A 20,452-nucleotide genomic window follows, 5' to 3' on the forward strand; every position below is an offset into this window, starting at 1 on the left:
CCCAGCAGACAAGTGGCGGAGCGGGGATTTGAACCCATGACCTCTGACTCCAAAGCCCGGGCTCTTTCCACTGAGCCCCGCTGCTTCTCATATTATCACTTGCCTTTATTCTTTCAGGTCCTCAAGAGGGAGGAGGGAAGTCTTTCTAGCGATTTTTTCGGGGGGGAAAAAACTGAAGTCCTCTGGACCAGGACAGCCAACCCTCAGTACCACTACTACTACTACTATTAGTGGTATTTGTTAAACGCTTATTCTGTGCCAAGTGGCTTAGTGGAAAGAGCACGGCCTTGGGAGTCCGAGGTGGTGGGTTCTAATCCCGCCGCTGCCCCTCGCCAGCTGGGGGACTTTGGGCAAGTCACTTCTAGTTCTTAAATCCCTAGCGTTACAACTGAGTTGCCCCTTCGGCTTCCTTCCCGAGAGCAAGGAATTTATCCACGCTGATGGATTTCTTCCAATATTTTCCAATCCCAAATCCAAAGCACTCAAAGAGAAGCAGCGTGGCTCAGTGGAAAGAGCCCGGGCTTGGGAGTCAGAGGTCATGGGTTCAAATCCCAGCTCCACCACTTGTCAGCTGTGTGACTTTGGGTAACTCACTTGGCTTCTCTGTGCCTCAGTTCCCTCATCTGTAAAATGGGGATGAAGAGTGTGAGCCCCCCGTGGGACAACCTGATTACCCAGTATCCACCCCAGTGCTTAGAACAGTGACCGGCACATAGTAAGTGCTTAACAAATGCCATTATTATTATTATTATTATTATTATTATTATTATTATAGCTAGTTGAGTCCCCTTTCCTAGAAAATGCTTGTAACTCGTTGAAGGCGTTCACCATCACTCAAGAAATCATCATCATCATTCGTATTTATTGAGCGCTATGTGCAGAGCACTGTACTAAGTGCTTGGGAAGTACAAATTGGCAACCTATAGAGACAGTCCCTACCCAACAGTGGGCTCACAGTCTAAAAGGGGGAGACAGAGAACAAAACCAAACATACTAACAAAATAAAATAAATAGAATAGATCTGTACAAATAAAATAGAGTAAAAAAATATGTACAAACATATATACAGGTGCTGTGGGGAAGGGAAGGAGGTAAGATGGGGGGGATGGAGGGGGGACGAGGGGGAGAGGAAGGAAGGGGCTCAGTCTGGGAAGGCCTCCAGAAATGCAATGATACGCAGAGTCCTGAAGCGTTGAGTTTGCGGGGCCGGTATTTTTCAGTGACAACAGCCCTTACCTTTGGCCGTGTTGATGAAGTACGGAGAGATGTACCCTCGGTCAAATTTCATGCCTTCGATGATTTCCAGTTCATCATTCAGCGTCTTCCCGTCCTAGGAAGACGAAAGGAGATCGATGGAGGTGAAATGGGGCCGTGCCTGAAGGGCTACTGAACCACTGTTAGGCTGAGGACTGGAACCCCAGAGTTAATAAGAGATGGAAGAAGGCTTCCTGGAAGAGGACGATTTTAGAAGAGCGGCGGTCTGATAGATTTGGGTGGAAAGAGGGCCACAGCAACAGACGCCAATATAAATCTGTAAAATGCAGATTGATGGATTAAAATGCAGATGGAAAAGAGCGGCGGTCTGATAGATTTGGGCGGAAAGGGGGCCAGAGAACCAGACGTCAACATAAATCTGTAAAATGCGGGTTGACGGATTAAAATGCAGATGGAATAATACCATCATCATCGGTATTACTATCATTAATAAATCACAAAGAGCTTATTTCAGTAGGAGTCACCACCATCAATCGTATTTATTGAGCGCTTACTATGTGCAGAGCACTGGACTAAGCGCTTGGGAAGTACAAATTGGCAACATATAGAGACAGTCCCTACCCAACAGTGGGCTCACAGTCTAAAAGGGGGAGACAGAGAACAAAACCAAACATACTAACAAAATGAAATAAATAGAATAGATATGTACAAGTAAAATAAATAGAGTAATAAATACGTACAAACATATATACATATATATAGGTCAGGCAGTCAGACAAACATCAAGATAACAAGGCAATCACTTTGAACTTACCTTCACCGTGATGACTCCCTTCCGCCCAACTTTCTTCATCGCGTCGGATATTATGGTGCCAATTTCCTGGTCTCCGTTCGCTGAGATTGTGGCCACCTGAAATATAAAAACCATTTCGAGTTATTCTTCTGGACAGAGGACAACGCAGAGACGCCGCTTTCTCCCCAGACCTCACATCTCCTCTCTCCAGGGCATGCAGTCGTTCTTCATGGGCCTTGATTTAAAAGGCTCTTGGAAAACGAACAGATAATGAGAGGGGATCCCCTCGCTTTATTCCACTTCAGCCGGTCATAATTCCTTCGAACTACTGAATATGGAAATCTTTCCAGAATCAGCAAAGCTTTTACCCTAAAAATAATATCCACTGACATGGGACATCACCCCATGGATGACAGTAGCTCTTCCCTGTCACCTTTATAATCTTACAATCGTATTTATTCAGCGCTTAATGTGGAGGAAATTGTTTTAAGCCCTTGAGAGAGGACAGTGCAAGAGTTACATTGTATCCTTTAGTAGTTTCAAATTTATTTAGCAGATGAGTTTTGTTATGGTATAATAATGATAACAGCATTTACTAAGCGCCTACAATGTGCAAAGCAGTGTTCTAAGCGCTGGGGAGGTTACGAGGTGATCAGGTTGTCCCACGGGGGGCTCACCGTCTTAATCCCCATTTTACAGATGAGGCAACTGAGGCCCAGAGAGTTGTCCAAAGCCACACAGCTGGCGGAGCAGAATTTGAACCCATGACCTCTGACTCCAAAGCCCATGCTCTTTCCTGAGCCACGCTGCTTCTCTGTTAAGCGCTCATTATGTGTCAAGTACCAGTACCACGTGCTGGGATAGACGCAAGTCAGATCAGACCCCTGAGGCTCACAACTGAAGAAACAGAGGCAAGACACTGTGGGCCCTGTCCCATACGGGGCTCCATTTTAATCCCCATTATACAGAGGAGGAAACCGAGGCTTCGAGAAATGACTTGGTCAAGGTCACACAGCAGACACGTAGTAAGCTTCAAGCAGAATCTACAGCTTCGTTTCCTTGTGGGCCATTCTGGTCCAATAATAATAATAATGTTGGTATTTGCTAAGCGCTTACTACGTGTGTTCTAAGCGCCAGGGAGGTTACAAGGTGATCAGGTTGTCCCATGGGGGGGCTCACACGCGATTTTAATCCCCATTTTACAGATGGGGTAACTGAGCCCAGAGAAGTGACCTGTCCAAAGTGAGCAGGGATTGGAGCAGGGATTTGAACCCATGACCTCGGACTCCAAAGCCCGGGCTCTTTCCACTGAGCCACGCTGCTTCCCGGAACTAAACGTATATATAGGAGCCGAACGGCCGGCGACATAAATGTGGAGCGGCCTGTGAGTCGGGAGGCGGCGGCAGGCCTCACCTGGGCAATCTCTTCAGGGGTCGTGACGGGCTTCGACAGTTTCTTGAGTTCGGCGATGACGGCATCGACGGCGAGCATCACCCCTGGACATCAAGGACACCGGTCATTCCTTAGCTCGCGGCCCACCCCCTGCTTCCCCGGCCCGACTCCATCCACCCGCCGGGCCGTCCGAGCTATCCCCTCAGTGCGGGCTGTGTATGTGCTTTAGAAGATCCTACCCACCCCCTTGTAATAATATTGTTATAATATATATAATATCTTTTAGACTGTGAGCCCACTGTTGGGTAGGGACCGTCTCTATATGTTGCCAACTTGGACTTCCCAAGCGCTTAGTCCAGTGCTCTGCATACAGTAAGCACTCAATAAATGCGACTGACGATCAATCATATTTATTGAGCGCTTACTGTGTGCAGAGCACTGGACTAAGCGCTTGGGAAGTCCAAGTTGGCAACATATAGAGACGGTCCCTACCCAACAGTGGGCTCACAGTACAGCACATTATATAATATTAACAGTGGCATTTGCTAAGCGCTTCCTCTATGTCAAGCACTGGGGTGGGTGCAAGCAAATCGGGCCGGACAGTCCCCCGTCCCACGTGGGGCTCACGGGCTTAATCCCCATTTTCCAGATGAAGGAACTGAGGCCCAGAGCTGTGAAGCGACTTGGGCAAGGTCACCCAGCAGACGAGCGGCGGAGCTGGGATGGGGACTCAGGTCCTTCTGACACCCAGGCCTGGGCTCTAATAATAATAATGATAATGGCATTTATTAATAATAATAATAATAATGTTGGTATTTGTTAAGCGCTTACTATGTGCCAAGCACCGTTCTAAGCGCTGGGGTAGATACAAAGTGATCAAGGTTGCCCCACGTGGGGCTCACAGTCTTCATCCCGACTTTACAGATGAGGGAACTGAGGCCCAGAGAAGTGAAGTGACTTGTCCAAAGTCACACAGCTGACAAGTGGCAGAGCCGGGATTTGAACCCACGACCTCTGACTCCAAAGCCCCGGCTCTTTCCACTGAGCCACGCTGCTCCCCACTTACTATGTGCCAAGCACTGTTCTAAGCGCTGGGGGAGGTTACAAGGTGATCGGGTTGTCCCACGGGGGGGCTCACAGTCTTAATGCCCATTTTCCAGATGAGGTCACTGAGGCCCAGAGAAGTGAAGTGACTTGCCCAAAGTCACACAGCTGACAACTGGTGGAGCCGGGATTTGAACCCGAGCCCATCTCTTTCCACTGAGCCACACTGCTTCTCTACTCACTAACCCTTCAAGTTGGACACAGTCCCCATCCCACATGCAGCTCACACAATCCTGTTTTTCAGATATATGCTAACTGAGGTCCAGGGAAATGACTCGCTCAAGGTCACCCAGCAGACCGGGGGGTCAAGCCAGGATTAGAATCCAGGACCGCCCCGGTCCTAGGCCCCGGCCTCAACCCACTAGGCCGTGCCGAAGTTGCCGATTTGTACTTTCCAAGCGCTTAGTCCAGTGCTTGGACACAGTAGGGGAGAGACGGGCATTAATGGAAATAAATTACGGGTCCCAAGATGGAGAGCTCAGCGCTTAGTACAGCGCTCTGCACATAGTAAGCGCTCAATAAATACGATTGATGATGACGGAGAGAGTAGGGGAAAAGAGGATTTGAATAAAGGCTTTGAAAGGTTGGGATAGTGGGGGTGGGAGAAGAAAGCAAAGGACAAAATGCAAAATGGGAGGCTTTGGGCCAGTCGCTTCATCATCATCATCATCAATCGTATTTATTGAGCGCTTACTATGTGCAGAGCACTGTACTAAGCGCTTGGGAAGTCAAATTGGCAACGTATGGCTTCACTTCCCTGGGCCTCAGTCATCTCACCCGTATAACGGGGATGAAGACGGCGGGCCCCGTGCCGGACGGAGGCCGCGTCCAACCCGATTTGCTCGGATCTGCCCTGGCGCTTAGTACAGTGGCTGGCACCCAGGAAGGGCTGAATGATCGCAGTAATAAAGGGGGTACGGTTACGGCCCCGGCCCCCCACCTCTCCTGATCTCCACGGGGTTGGCTCCCTTGCTGATCTTCTCGAAGCCCTCCTTGGCGATGGAGCGGGCCAGCACGGTGGCCGTGGTGGTGCCGTCCCCGGCCTCTTCGTTGGTGTTGTTGGCGACGTCCTGGACCAGCCGGGCCCCGATGTTTTGGTATTTGTCCTTCAGGTCGATGGCTTTTGCCACCGTCACGCCGTCCTTGGTGACCTTGGGGCTCCCCCAGCTCTGCTCGATGATCACATTTCTACCCTGAGACGAGAATAATCGAGGTCATCTGTTAAGGGGCGACGATGGCATCGGTTAAGCGCTTACTATGTGCAAAGCACCGTACAAGGTGATCGGGTCCGTCCCCCGGGGGGCTCACAGTCTTCACCCCCATTTGAGGTAACTGAGGCCCGGAGAAGCGAAGTGACTTGCCCCAAGTCACACAGCTGACAGGTGGCGGGGGCCAGGATTCGAACCCATGACCTCTGACTCCAAAGCCCGGGCTCTTTCCACCGAGCCACGCTGCTTCTAAGCGCTTACTGTGTACCAGGCACTGGGGTGGATGCCGGCAAACCGGATTTGGACCCGATCCCTGTCCCACGTGGTCTCCACCCCCCCATTTTACAGGTGAGGGAACTGAGGCGCGGAGGCGAAGTGACTCGCCCAAGGTCGCACAGCAGACAAATGGCAGAGGGGGAATTAGAACCCACAACCTCCTGCCCCCCAGGCCAATATTCCATGGAACCTCTCCAGCGCTTAGAACAGTGCTTTGCATATAGTAAGTGCTTAACAAATGCGATCGTTATTATTACAAATTACTTCAATCAATCAATCGTATTTATTGAGCGCTTACTGTGTGCAGAGCACTGTACTAAGCGCTTGGGAAGTACAAGCTGGCAACATACAGAGACGGTCCCTACCCAACCGTGGGCTCACAGTACAGCACATTATATAATATTAATAGTGGCATTTGCTAAGCACTGGGGTGGGTGCAAGCAAATCGGGTCAGACACAGTCCCCGTCCCACGTGGGGCTCACAGGCTTAATCCCCATTTTCCAGATGAATAATAATAATAATAATAATAATGTTGGCATTTGTTAAGCACTTACTATGTGCAAAGCACTGTTCTAAGCGCTTGGGGGGATACAGAGTGATCAGGTTGCCCCCCGTGGGGCTCACAGTCTTAAGCCCCATTTTACAGATGAGGTAACTGAGGCTCGGAGAAGTTAAGTGACTTGCCCAAGGTCACACAGCAGACATGTGGCGGAGCCGGAATTCGAACCCATGACCTCTGACTCCAAAGCCCAGGCTCTTTCCACTGAGCCACGCTAGGAACTGAGGCCCAGAGAAGTGAAGCAACTTGGGCAAGGTCACCCAGCAGACGAGCGGCGGAGCTGGGACAGGAACTCAGGTCCTTCTGACACCCAGGCCGGGGCTCTAATAATAATAATAATGGCATTTATTATTAATAATAATAATAATGTTGGTATTTGTTAAGCGCTTACTATGTGCCAAGCACTGTTCTAAGCGCTGGGGTAGATACAAAGTGATCAGGTTGCCCCACGTGGGGCTCACAGTCTTCATCCCCATTTTACAGATGAGGGAACTGAGGCCCAGAGAAGTTCAGTGACTTGCCCAACAGTAACATACTTCTTTACGTTACTGCATCTCCCCCGCCTAGACTGTAAACTCATCATGGGCCGGGGGGCGTGCCTGTTAATTCCGTACTAGTGGACTCTCCCAAGCGCTCAGTACAGTGCTCCGCACATTATAAGCGCTCAATAAATAATAATAATAATAATGGCATTTATTAAGCGCTTACTATGTGCAAAGCACTGTTCTAAGCGCTGGGGAGGTTACAGGGTGATCAGGTTGTCCCACCGGGGGGCTCACAGTCTTCATCCCCATTTTTCAGATGAGGTAACTGAGGCTCAGAGAAGTGAAGTGACTTGCCCAAAGTCACACAGCTGGCAAGTGGTGGAGCTGGGATTTGAACCCATGACCTCTGACTCCAAAGCCCAGGCAAATACTGACTTGGAGGTCGCGTGAATATCTGCCACAACCAAAATGGCCCCTTCTGGTGGGAAGGTGATAATAAATCACAGCCCATTGTTGGGTAGGGACTGTCTCTATTTGTTTCCGGATTGTACTTTCCAAGCGCTTAATCCAATGCTCTGCACACAGTAGGCGCTCAATAAATATGACAATGAAGTATAGAGAAGCAGCATGGCTCAGTGGAAAGAGCCTGGGCTTTGGAGTCGGAGGTCATGGGTTCAAATCCCAGCTCTGCCCATTGTCAGTGGTGTGACCCTGGGAAAGTCATTTAACTTCTCTGGGCCTCAGTGCCCTCATCTGTCAAATGGGGATGAATCAATCAATCAATCAATCAATCGTATTTATTGAGCGCTTACTATGTGCAGAGCACTGTACTAAGCGCTTGGGAAGTACAAATTGGCATCACATAGAGACAGTCCCTACCCGATAGTGGGCTCACAGTCTAAAAGGGGGAGACAGAGAACAGAACCAAACATACCAACAAAATAAAATAAGTAGGATAGAAATGTACAAGTAAAATAAATAAATAAATAAATAAACAGAGTAATAAATATGTACAACCATATATACATATATACAGGTGCTGTGGGGAGGGGAAGGCGGTAAGGCGGGGGGATGGAGAGGGGGACGAGGGGGAGAGGAAAGAAGGGGCTCAATCTGGGAAGGCCTCCTGGAGGAGGTGAGCTCTCAGGAGGGCCTTGAAGGGAGGAAGAGAGCTAGCTTGGCGGATGGGCAGAGGGAGGGCATTCCAGGCCCGGGGGATGACGTGGGCCGGGGGTCGATGGCGGGACAGGCGAGAGCGAGGTACAGTGAGGAGATTAGTGGTGGAGGAGCGGAGGGTGCGGGCTGGGCAGTAGAAGGAGAGAAGGGAGGTGAGGTAGGAGGGGGCGAGGTGATGGACAGCCTTGAAGCCCAGGGTGAGGAGTTTCTGCCTGATGCGCAGATTGATCGGTAGCCATTGGAGGTTTTTGAGGAGGGGAGTGATATGTCCAGAGCGTTTCTGGACAAAGATAATCCGGGCAGCAGCATGAAGTATGGATTGAAGTGGAGAGAGACACGAGGATGGGAGATCAGAGAGAAGGCTAGTGCAGTAGTCCAGACGGGATAGGATGAGAGCTTGAATTAGCAGGGTAGCGGTTTGGATGGAGAGGAAAGGGCGGATCTTGGCAATGTTGCGGAGCTGAGACCGGCAGGTTTTGGTGACAGCTTGGATGTGAGGGGTGAATGAGAGAGCGGAGTCGAGGATGACACCAAGGTTGCGGGCTTGTGAGACGGGAAGGATGGTAGTGCCGTCAACAGAGATGGGAAAGTCAGGGAGAGGACAAGGTTTGGGAGGGAAGACAAGGAGCTCAGTCTTCGACATGTTGAGCTTTAGGTGGCGGGCGGACATCCAGATGGAGATGTCCTGAAGGCAGGAGGAGATGCGAGCCTGGAGGGAGGGGGAGAGAGCAGGGGCAGAGATGGAGATCTGGGTGTCATCAGCGTAGAGGTGATAGTTGAAGCCGTGGGAGCGAATGAGGTCACCAAGGGAGTGAGTGTAGATTGAGAACAGAAGGGGACCAAGCACTGAACCTTGGGGAACTCCCACAGTAAGAGGATGGGAGGGGGAGGAGGAGCCTGCAAAAGAGACTGAGAAAGAACGACCGGAGAGATAAGAGGAGAACCAGGAGAGGACGGAGTCTGTGAAGCCAAGGTCAGATAACGTGTTGAGGAGAAGGGGGTGGTCCACAGTGTCAAAGGCAGCTGAGAGGTCGAGGAGGATTAGGACAGAGTATGAGCCGTTGGATTTGGCAAGCAGGAGGTCATTGGTGACCTTTGAGAGCGCAGTTTCCGTGGAATGAAGGGGACGGAAGCCAGACTGGAGGGGGTCGAGGAGAGAGTTGTTGTTGAGGAATTCTAGGCAGCGCGTGTAGACAACTCGTTCAAGGAGTTTGGAAAGGAATGGTAGGAGGGATATGGGACGATAACTAGAAGGTGAGGTGGGGTCAAGAGAGGGTTTTTTTAGGATGGGAGAGACATGGGCATGTTTGAAGGCAGAGGGGAAGGAACCAGTGGAGAGTGAGCGGTTGAAGATGGAAGTTAAGGAGGGGAGAAGGGATGGAGCGAGAGATTTCATAAGATGAGAGGGAATGGGGTCAGAAGCACAGGTGGCCGGAGTAGCACTTGAGAGGAGGGAGGAGAGTTCCTCTGAGGATACCACTGGGAAGGATGGGAGAGTAGCAGAGAATGTTGAGAGCCGGGGGGTTGGAGAAAGGGGGGAAGAGACTTTGGGGAGGTCGGACCTGATGGATTTAATTTTGTTAATGAAGTAGGAGGCCAGATCGTTGGGGGTGAGGGAAGGAGGAGGGGGAGGAACCGGGGGCCTGAGAAGGGAGTTGAATGTACGGAAGAGCTGGCGGGGGTGATGGGCATGGGTGTCAATAAGGGAGGAGAAATAGTTTTGTCTGGCAGAAGAGAGGGCTGAGTTAAGGCAGGAAAGGATAAACTTGAAGTGAACGAGGTTGGCATGGTGTTTAGACTTTCGCCAGCAGCGTTCGGCAGCTCGAGCATAAGAGCGAAGGAGGCGGACAGTGGCAGTGATCCAGGGCTGTGGGTTAGTGGTGCGAGAGCGGCGAAGGGAAAGGGGAGCGAGCGAGTCTAGCTGAGTAGAAAGGGTAGAGTTGAGAGCAGTAATCTGATCATCAAGACTGGGTAGAGAGGAGAGGGCGGCGAGGTGGGGTGTGAGGCGTTCCGAAAGATGGGTGGGGTCCAGAGAGCGGAGATCTCTGTGAGGGAGTAATACGGATTTACAGGGGAAAGGAGTGTGAGTGAGGAGGCAGGTGAGAAGATTATGATCAGAGAGAGGGATCACAGAGTTGGTGAGGGTGGACACAGTGCAGCGGTAGGAGATGATGAGGTCGAGGGTATGACCAAGTTGGTGAGTGGGTGAGGTGGGGTGGAGGAAGAGGTTGGCAGCGTCAAGGAGAGATAGAAGGCGGGCGGCAGAGGAGTCGTTAGGGATATCCATGTGGATATTGAAGTCTCCGAGGATCAGAGTGGGCATGGAGAAGGAGAGAAGGAATGTGAGGAAGGGGTCAAAGATGAAGACTGGGAGCCCCAAGTGGGACAACCTGATCACCTTGTAACCTCCCCAGCGCTTAGAACAGTGCTTCGCACATAGTAAGCGCTTAGTAAATGCTATCATTATTACTATTATTAAATACAGAGAAGCAGCATGGCTCAGTGGAAAGAGCCCGGGCTTTGGAGTCGGAGGTCATGGGTTCAAATCCCAGCTCCACCCATTGTCAGCTGTGTCACTTCACTTCTCTGGGCCTCAGTTACCTCATCTGGAAAACGGGGGGCTCAGTTGTAATCCCCATTTTCAGATTGAGGTAACTGAGGCGCAGAGAGGTGACTTGCCCAAAGATACACAGCTGACAAGTGGGGGAGCCGGGATTAGAACCCACAACCTCTGACTCCTGCCACTGAGCCACGCTGCTTCCCTTTATTGAGCGCTTACTGTGGGCAGAGCACTGTACTGAGCGGTTCAGCAATAGAGAGAGACAATCCCGGCCCACACCGGGCTCACAGTCTAGAAGGAGAGAAATAAGTAAACCGGCATGGGATCTTAGTAATAATAATAATCAATCAATCGTATTTATTGAGCACTTACTGTGTGCAGAGCACTGTACTAAGCGCTTGGGAAGTACAAGTTGGCAACATATAGAGACAGTCCACAATAATAACAATAATGTTGGTATTTGTTAAGCGCTTACTACGCACAAAGCACTGTTCTAAGCGCTTAGCAGGGCTTTGATGGTGGGCAGAGGGTCAAATATGGATATTATTGCTTCATTTAGACTGTGAGCCCACTGTTGGGTAGGGACTGTCTCTATGTGTTGCCAATTTGTACTTCCCAAGCGCTTAGTACAGTGCTCTGCACATAGTATGCGCTCAATAAATACGATTGATTGATTGATTGATTTTTTTCCTGCTTATCCTGTGACACTCCCGCGGAGCAAACTAGGATTGTGTTAGTCAGATTAACTAGTTCTTTGCCCATCCGAAGAGGAACTGAAATCCTTCTGTTCCTCCCCAAACTCTGACTCCACTTGCCAGTCACTAAGTCTCAAGGCCAAACATAAGGGGGGCTCAGACAACCGTATTTACTGAGCGCTTACACTGGGTAGAACACTATACAGAACACCTGGGAGAGTATCACATAACCACGAACAGATCTCTTTCCTGCCTGACCTCAGTCTAGCAGGGGAGACGGACGTTAATAGAAATAAATTCCAAAAAGCGCAATCTCCGAAACCAGCCCAGGTGGGCTGGAACCTTTTGAAGCCGTAAGTGCTCAATAAATACCAATAAATAAATAAACCAATAAATCCTTCCTCTCCCCACAGCACCTGTATATATGTTTGTACAGATTTTTTACCTCATTTACTCTACTTGTACATATTTACGATTCTATTTGTTTTGTCAGCGATGTGCATTTAGCCTTACTTTTATTTATTCTGATGACTTGACACCTGTCCACATGTTTTGTTTTGTTGTCTGTCTCCCCTCCTAGACTGTGAGCCCGTTGTTGGGTGGGGACCGCCTCTCTATGTCGCCGACTTGGACTTCCCAAGCGCTTAGTCCAGTGCTCTGCACACAGTAAGCGCTCAATAAATATGAATGAATGAATGATGAATGAAATACCACCGACTGATTGATTGGCAGATTTGAAAGGAACCGACTCGGTCCTCGCCACCGCAGGCAGATGAAGCAAGAAGGTCAAAGTCCCCGCTGGGCATTAACGGCCAGGTCCTCCCACGTGCTGATTCTCCGGCGTGGATCGCTTATTTTACTCCTGAGGGTGGCACTTTATAAAACACATTTTACGGGCATTGACGCAGATTTACCACCTTTGTAAAAGATGTTGTTAAACCGGAGACTTTCTGGACCAAGAGGCAGGCCGGAGGGGGTAGCCCTGTTTTCGCTCAACCGTTCTCTGGGCTTTCTGCGTTCGGTTCGACTAAACCATCCTCTTAGCGAAAATCAAATCATCCTCTTCCCCAAAGAACAGGCCCGAGAATCGCAAAATCTGACTTGTAATGCTACCTGGCTTTTTAAAGGGTGCTTGTTAAGTGCTTACTATACGGGCCAGACGCCCTACTAAGCGGTGAGATAGATACTATTCATTCATTCATTCATTCCCAGACTGAGCCCCTTCCTTCCTCTCCCCCTCGTCCCCCTCTCCATCCCCCCATCTTACCTCCTTCCCTTCCCCACAGCACCTGGATATATGTATATATGTTTGTACATATTTTTTTACTCTATTTATTTTATTTGTACGTACCTATTCTATTTATTTTATTTTGTTAGTATGTTTGGTTTTGTTCTCTGTCTCCCCCTTTTAGACTGTGAGCCCACTGTTGGGTAGGGACTGTCTCTGTATGTTGCCAATTTGTACTTCCCAAGCGCTTAGTACAGTACTCTGCACATAGTAAGCGGTCAATAAATACGATTGATGATGATGATTCATTCATTGAATCGTATTTATTGAGCGCTTACTGTGTGCAGAGCACCGGACTAAGCGCTTGGGAAGTACAAGTTGGCAACATATAGAGACGGCCCCTACCCAACAGTGGGCTCACACTTGGAGTGGGGGAGATACTAGATACCTCCACCACTTGCCTGCTGCGTGACCTTGGATAAGTCCCTCATCTTTTCCCTCTATGCCTCACCTGGAAATTGGGGAATTAAATTCCTGTTCTACCCCTTTTAGACGGTGTGAGGGGTTAGAATTACAATAATGGCATTTGTTAAGCGCTTACTATGTGCCAGGCACTGATCCCAGTATCAGTCCCAGATGGAGGTACATAGTGAGCACTTAATGATGACAGGGGTATTTGTTAAATATTTGCAGAAGCAGCAGTAGGGCCTAGTGGCTGAAGGACCTGGGTTCTAATCCAGGCCCCGCCTCATCTGCTGTGTGACCTTGGGAAGTCGCCTTACTTTTCTGGGCCTCGTTTTCCCCCTCCTTTAACTGGGGATTAAGACTGCAAGCCCCACGTAGGACAGAGACTGTGTCCAACCCGATTATCTTTGTACAATAATGATGGTATTTGTTAAGCGCTTACTCTGTGCCAGGCACTGTTCTAAGTGCTGGGCTAATAATAATAATGGTATCTGTTAAGCGCTTACTACGTGCCAAGCACTGTTCTAGGCACCGGGATAGAGGCAAGGTAATCAGGTTGTGACACACGGGGCTCCCAGTCTTCACCCCCATTTTCCGGATGAGGGAACCGAGGCCCGGAGAAGTGAAGCGACTCGCCCAAGGTCACACGGCGGATAAGCGGATTAGAACCCATGACCTCGGACTCCCCCGGGTCAGCGGCCTGCAGCCCCCCAGCCCACCCCCAGCCGGGTACCTTGGGTCCCATGGTGATGGCCACGGCGTCGGCCAGCAAGTCGACTCCCTGGAGCATGAGGGCGCGGGCCTCGGCCCCGAACTTGACGTCCTTGGCGTAGGCCCGGCTGAGCCGCGGGGTCAGGGACCGGGCCAGCGGCCGCAGCGGCAGGACCAGGCGGAGCATGGCTGCGAACACACCAAGCACGGGCTACTTACTCAGCGCCCCCTTCCTCCCCCCCCCCCCCCCCCCATAGCAATAATAATAATAATGACGATGGCATTGATTAAGCGCCTCCTATGTGCAAAGCCCTGTTCGAAGCGCCGGGGAGGTTACAAGGCGATCAGGTTGTCCCACGGGGGCTCCCAGTCTTCACCCCCATTTTACAGATGAGGTCACTGAGGCACAGAGAAGTTAATAATAATAACGATAATGGCATTTATTAAGCACTTACTATCCCCCGGGCCTGGAATGCCCCCAATCCCTCTGCCCCTCCGCCAAGCTCCCTCTCTTCCTCCCTTCAAGGCCCTGCTGAGAGCTCACCTCCTCCAGGAGGCCTTCCCACACTGAGCCCCCTCCTTCCTCTCCCCTTCCTCCCCGTCTCCATCCACCCCACCGTACCTCCTTCCCTTCCCCACAGCACCTGTATATATGTATATATGGTTGTACATATTTATTACTCTATTTATTTTACTTGTACATTTCTATCCTATTTATTTTATTTCGTTGGTATGTTTGGTTCTGTTCTCTGTCTCCCCCTTTTAGACTGTGAGCCCACTGCTGGGTAGGGACTGTCTCTATGTGTTGCCAATTTGTACTTCCCAAGCGCTTAGTACAGTGCTCTGCACATAGTAAGCGCTCAATAAATACGATTGATTGATTGATTGATTGCCAAACACTGTTCTAAGCGTTGGGGAGGTTACAAGGCGATCAGGTTGTCCCACAGGGGGCTCCCAGTCTTCATCCCCATTTTTCAGATGAGGGAACTGAGGCACAGAGAAGTTAATAATAATAATGATGGCATTTATTAAGCGCTTACTATGTGCAAATCACTGTTCGAAGCGCCAGGGAGGTTACAAGGTGATCAGGTTGTCCCACAGGGGGCTCCCAGTCTTCATCCCCATTTTCCAGATGAGGGAACTGAGGCCCAGAGAAGTGAGGTGACTAGCCCAAGGTCACACAGCAGATACGTGGTATAGCCGGGATTAGAACCTCTGACCCTCAGGCCCTGGCTCTTACCTGTATATATGTATATATGTTTGTACATATTTATTACTCTATTTATTTTACTTGTACATATCTATTCTATTTATTTTATTTTGTTAGTATGTTTGGTTTTGTTCTCTGTCTCCCCCTTTTAGACTGTGAGCCCACTGGTGGGTAGGGACTGTCTCTATATGTTGCCAACTTGGACTTCCCAAGCGCTGAGTACAGTGCTCTGCACATAGTAAGCGCTCAATAAATACGACTGATTGATTGATTGATTTCCACTATTCAGTCATTCAGTCGTATTTACTGAGCGCTTACTGTGTGCAGAGCACTGTACTAAGTGCTTGGGAAGTACAAGGTGGCAACAGAGATGGTAATAATAATAATAATGGCATTTGTTAAGCGCTTACTATGTGCAAAACACTGTTCTAAGCGCTGGGGGGGATACAAGGTGATCAGGTTGTCTCACGTGGGGCTCACAATCTTAATCCCCATGAGGGAACTGAGGCACAGAGAAGTTAAGTGACTTGCCCACAGTCACACAGCTAAGTGGCGGAGCCGGGATTTGAACCCATGACCTCTGACTCCCAAGCCCGGGCTCCTTCCATTGAGCCACGCTGCTTCTCATTATTATTATTAATAGTAATAATGATGATGGTATTTGTTAAGCGCTTACTATGCGTGAAGCACTGTTCTAAGCGCTGGGGGGATACAAGGTGATCTGGTTGTCCCATGTGGAACTCAGTCTTAATCCCCATTTTACAGATGAGGTAACTGAGGCACAGAAAATAATAATAATGGTATTTGTTAGTGCTTACTTTCATTCGTTCATTCGATCGTATTTACTGAGCGCTTACTGTGTGCAGAGCACTGTACTAAGCGCTTGGGAAGTATAAGTTGGCAACATATAGAGATGATGATGATAATGATGGCATTTGTTAAGCGCTTACTATGTGCCAAGCACTGTTCTAAGCGCTGGGGGGATACAAGGTGATCAGGCTGTCCCACGTGGGGCTTACAGCCATCATCCCCACTTTACAGATGAGGTATCTGAGGCTCCGAGAAGTGAAGCGACTTGCCCAAGGTCACACAGCAGACATGTGGCGGAGCCGGGATTCGAACCCCTGACCTCTGACTCCAAAGCCCGGGCTCTTTCCACTGAGCCACGCTGCTTCTCTGGTCCCTACCCAACAGGGAGCTCAGTCTAGAAGGGGCTTAGTGTATGTCAAGCACTGTTCTAAGCGCTGGGGGGATACAAGGTAATCGGGTTGTCCCACGCGGGGCTCAGTCTTAACCCCCATTTTACGGATGAGGGAACTGAGGCACAGAGAATCAATCAATCAATCGTATTTATTGAGCGCTTACTGTGTGCAGAGCACTGGACTAAGCGCTTGGGAAGTACAAACTGGCAACATATAGAGACAGTCCCTACCCAACAGTGGGCTCACAGTCGGAAAGGGGGAGACAGAGGACAAAACCAAACATACTAACCAAATAAAATAAATAGAATAGATATGGACAAGTAAAATAAATAAATAAATAGAGTAATAAATCTGTACAAACATATATCCATATATACAGGTGCTGAGGGGAAGGGAAGGAGGTAAGATGGAGGGGGATGGAGAGGGAGGAAGGGGCTCAGTCTGCCCAAAGTCACACAGCAGACAAGTGCTGAAGGGGAAGCAGCGTGGCTCAGTGGCAAGAGCCCGGGCTTTGGAGCCAGAGGTCATGGGTTCAAATCCCGGCTCCCCCACTAGTCAGCTGGGTGACTTTGGGCAACTCACTTCACTTCTCTGGGCCTCAGTTACCTCATCTGTAAAATGGGGATGAAGACTGTGAGCCCCACGTGGGACAACCCCATCACCTTGTAAACTCCCCAGCGCTTAGAACAGGGCTCTGCACATAGTAAGCGCTTAACAAATGCTACCATCATCATCAAGTGCTGAAGGGGAAGCAGCGTGGCTCAGTGGCCAGAGCCCGGGCTTTGGAGCCAGAGGTCATGGGTTCAAATCTCGGCTCCGCCACTAGTCAGCTGGGTGACTTTGGGCAAGTCACTTCACTTCTCTGGGCCTCAGTTCCCTCATCTGTAAAATGGGGATGAAGCCTGTGAGCCCCATGTGGGACAACCCCATCACCTTGCAAACTCCCCAGCGCTTAGAACAGTGCTTGGCACATAGTAAGCGCTTAATAAATGCCATTATTATTATTATGAAGTGGCAGAGGCGGGATTAGAACCCACGACCTCTGGGCTCTTTCCCCTAGAACACGCTGCTTCTCCTCAGGGGCGGGGAACATCACTGCAGTGTGCGCTCCGTCCAGTGCTCTGCGCATAGTCAGCGCTCAATACATACCATCGATCGACTGATTATTGTGCTGTCCATTAAGCGTTTACTCTCTGCTCGGCGCTGTACTAAGCGCTGGGGGGTGGATCCAAGCAGATGGGGTTGGCCCCAGTCCCACGTGGCGCTCACCGTCTCCATCCCCATTTCACAGAGGAGGGAACTGAGGCCCAGAGAAGGGAAGGGGCGCACCCAAGGTCACACAGCGGACAACCTAGTCATCATCATCAATCGTATTTATTGAGCGCTTACTATGTGCAGAGCACTGTACTAAGCGCTTGGGAAGTACAAACTGCGCTGCGACCTCGTGGTGGGAGGGAGATCGTCTACCCACGCTGCTGTAGTAGACTCCCTCTGAGCGCTCAATACGTGCCATCGATCGATTAACCTGTTCCTCCCTAGGGATGGCCCTGTCCCCCTCTGCACCACAACCTCGTGGTGAGGGGGGAAAGAGGGCACACCCACTCTGTAGTGGACTCTCCCCCCAGCGCTTAGCACAGTGCTGTGCCCACCCTGGGCACTCAGTACGTACCCCTGACCGACCGATCAACCTGTCCACCCGCATGGATGCCTCTTGTCCCTCCCTCCCCCCTCTGCCTTAGCGGACTCCCCCGGGCGCTCAGCACAGTGTTGTGCACACCCTCAGGGCCCACCACTGCCCTGGGCCTCAGTTTCCTCCTCTGCAAAATGGGGATGAAGACTGGGAGCCCCACGTGGGACCACCTGATCACCTCGTAAAGCGCTCAGAACAGTGCTGGGCGCATAGTAATCGCCTAACAGCATGGCTCAGTGGGGAAAGCCCGGGCTCTGGAGTCAGAGGTCATGGGTTCGAATCCCGGCCCTGCCACATGTCTGCTGTGTGACCTTGGGCAAGTCGCTTCACTTCTCTGAGCCTCGGTTACCTCATCTGTAAATGGGGGTTGACTGTGAGCCCCGCGTGGGACAACCTGATCACTGTTATATCCCCCCAGCGCTTAGAACAGTGCTTTGCACATAGTAAGCGCTTAACAAATGCCAGCATTATTATTATTAACAAATATCCTCATTGTTATCACTACCCAGCCTGCCGTAGTGGACTCTCCCCAGCGCTTAGCGCAGTGCTGCGCACACCGTAGGCGCTCAGTACATTCTTTCCTATTTATTGAGCGCTTACTGTGTGCAGAGCACTGGACTGAGCGCCGGGGAAGTCCAAGTTGGCAACCTCTAGAGACCATCGTCTGATGAAATTTTCTAGCCTGTGAGCCCGTTGTTGGGGAGGGACCGTCTCTAGATGTTGCCAACTTGGACTTCCCAAGCGCTTAGTACAGTGCTCTGCACACAGTAAGCGCTCAATAAATACGACGGAATGAATGAATGAATCAATCAAAGCCCCCCCCCCCCCCCCCATCACCTTGTAACTTCCCAGGCTGTTGCAACAGTGCTTTGCACATAGAAAGCGCTTAACAAATACCATCATCATTATTACTATTCACCTCTGTGGGCCTCAGTTCCCTCATCTATAAAATGGGGATGAAGACTGTGAACCTCACGTGGGAACCACCTGATCACTTCGTATCCCCCCCAGCGCTTAGAACAGTGCTTTGCACATGGTAAGCGCTTAACAAATACCACCATTATTACTATTATTACTTCACTTCTGGGGGCCTCAGTTCCCTCATCTGTAAAATGGGGATGAACACTGTGAGCGCCACGTGGGATCACCTTGTAACCTCCCCAAGCGCTTAGAACAGTGCTCTGCACAAAGTAAGCGCTTAACAAATACCATTATTATTCTCCTTCTCTGGGCCTCAGTTGCTTCATATGGAAAATGGGGATGAAGCATGTGAGCCCCACGGGGGACAGCCTGATGACCTTGTATTTCCCCCAGCGCTTAGAACAGTGCTTGGCACATAGTACGCGCTTAACAAATACCATCATCATTATTATTACTACTACTTCACTTCTGTGGGCCTCAGTTCCCTCATCTACAAAATGGGGATGAAGACGATGCAACCTGATCACCCTGTCGTCGTCCCCCCGCAGCGCTTAGAACAGTGCTTTGCACATGGTAAGCGCTTAACAAATACCATCATCATTATTATTATTATTACTTCACTTCTGTGGCCCTCAGTTCCCTCATCTACAAAGTGGGGATGAAGACGGTGCAACCTGATCACCCCGTATCCCGCCCCAGCGCTTAGAACAGTGCTTTGCACATAGTAAGCGCTTAACAAATACCATCATCATTATTATTACATATCTATTCTATTCATTTTATTTTGTTAGTATGCTTGGTTTTGTTCTCTGTCTCCCCCTGTTAGACTGTGAGCCCACTGCTGGGTAGGGACTGTCTCTAGATGTTGCCAATTTGTACTTCCCAAGCGCTTAGTACAGTGCTCTGCACATAGTAAGCGCTCAATAAATACGACTGATGATGATGATGACCACTACACTTCTGTGGGCCTCAGTTCCCTCATCTACAAAATGGGGATGAAGACGGTGCAACCTGATCACCCTGTGTCCCCCCCCCCCCGCAGCGCTTTAGAACAGTGCTTTGCACATAGTAAGCGCTTAACAAATACCATCATTATTACTTCACTTCTGTGGGCCTCAGTTCCCTCGTCTATAAAATGGGGATGATCACCCTGTACCCCCCCAGCGCTTAACAAATACCATCATTATTATAATTATCATTATTCTGGTGACCCCCCACCCCAGGGGCAGCCCCCCCTTAGCCATCCTCTCCCCCTGACCTTTGACCCCCAGGGCAGGTTGGCCATGGAGGAGGGCTGGGCCCCAGGTACCTGAGGGAGGCGAATAGCAGCAGCAGCAGCGAGACAGAAACACACAAACCCCCTGCACAGAGACGAGAGACGACGATGGATGGAGACGAGAGAAAGAGAGAGGGCGGGGGGTCGCAGCAATGAGGCCCTTGGCCGGTCCTGTCCCCTCCCCCTGCCCCGCACCACATGTGCAGGCCCCGGCCCCCGGGCCCCGCACCCTGAATACGCCAAGCGCGCCCGCCTCTGCCCCACCCGCGCGGGCGGGGCCCGTAT

General features: G+C 50.4%; 1 protein-coding gene across 2 annotated transcripts in view; it reads right to left on the bottom strand.

The window, feature by feature from the left end:
• The window catches only part of HSPD1 (heat shock protein family D (Hsp60) member 1), a 33,288-nt gene extending 12,960 nt beyond the window's left edge, over positions 1 to 20,328 (bottom strand). Inside the window, exons 1-6 of one of the 2 annotated variants that reach the window (XM_038749525.1) lie at positions 20,201 to 20,328; positions 13,891 to 14,057; positions 5,445 to 5,697; positions 3,422 to 3,504; positions 2,030 to 2,125; positions 1,237 to 1,330 (exon numbers count right to left, since the gene is read on the bottom strand). In XM_038749525.1, coding sequence (XP_038605453.1) covers positions 1,237 to 1,330; positions 2,030 to 2,125; positions 3,422 to 3,504; positions 5,445 to 5,697; positions 13,891 to 14,055 — 691 coding nt within the window. In that variant the 5' untranslated portion in view covers positions 14,056 to 14,057; positions 20,201 to 20,328. Of the gene's footprint in view, positions 1 to 1,236; positions 1,331 to 2,029; positions 2,126 to 3,421; positions 3,505 to 5,444; positions 5,698 to 13,890; positions 14,058 to 20,149; positions 20,169 to 20,200 lie in introns of those variants that run through there. The other variant, XM_038749526.1, reaches the window with a different exon arrangement.
• Between the last annotated feature and the right edge of the window lie 124 nt (positions 20,329 to 20,452).

Source organism: Tachyglossus aculeatus, chromosome 7 (genome assembly GCF_015852505.1).
Source record: "Tachyglossus aculeatus isolate mTacAcu1 chromosome 7, mTacAcu1.pri, whole genome shotgun sequence".
Classification (NCBI taxonomy): Eukaryota; Metazoa; Chordata; class Mammalia; order Monotremata; family Tachyglossidae; genus Tachyglossus; species Tachyglossus aculeatus.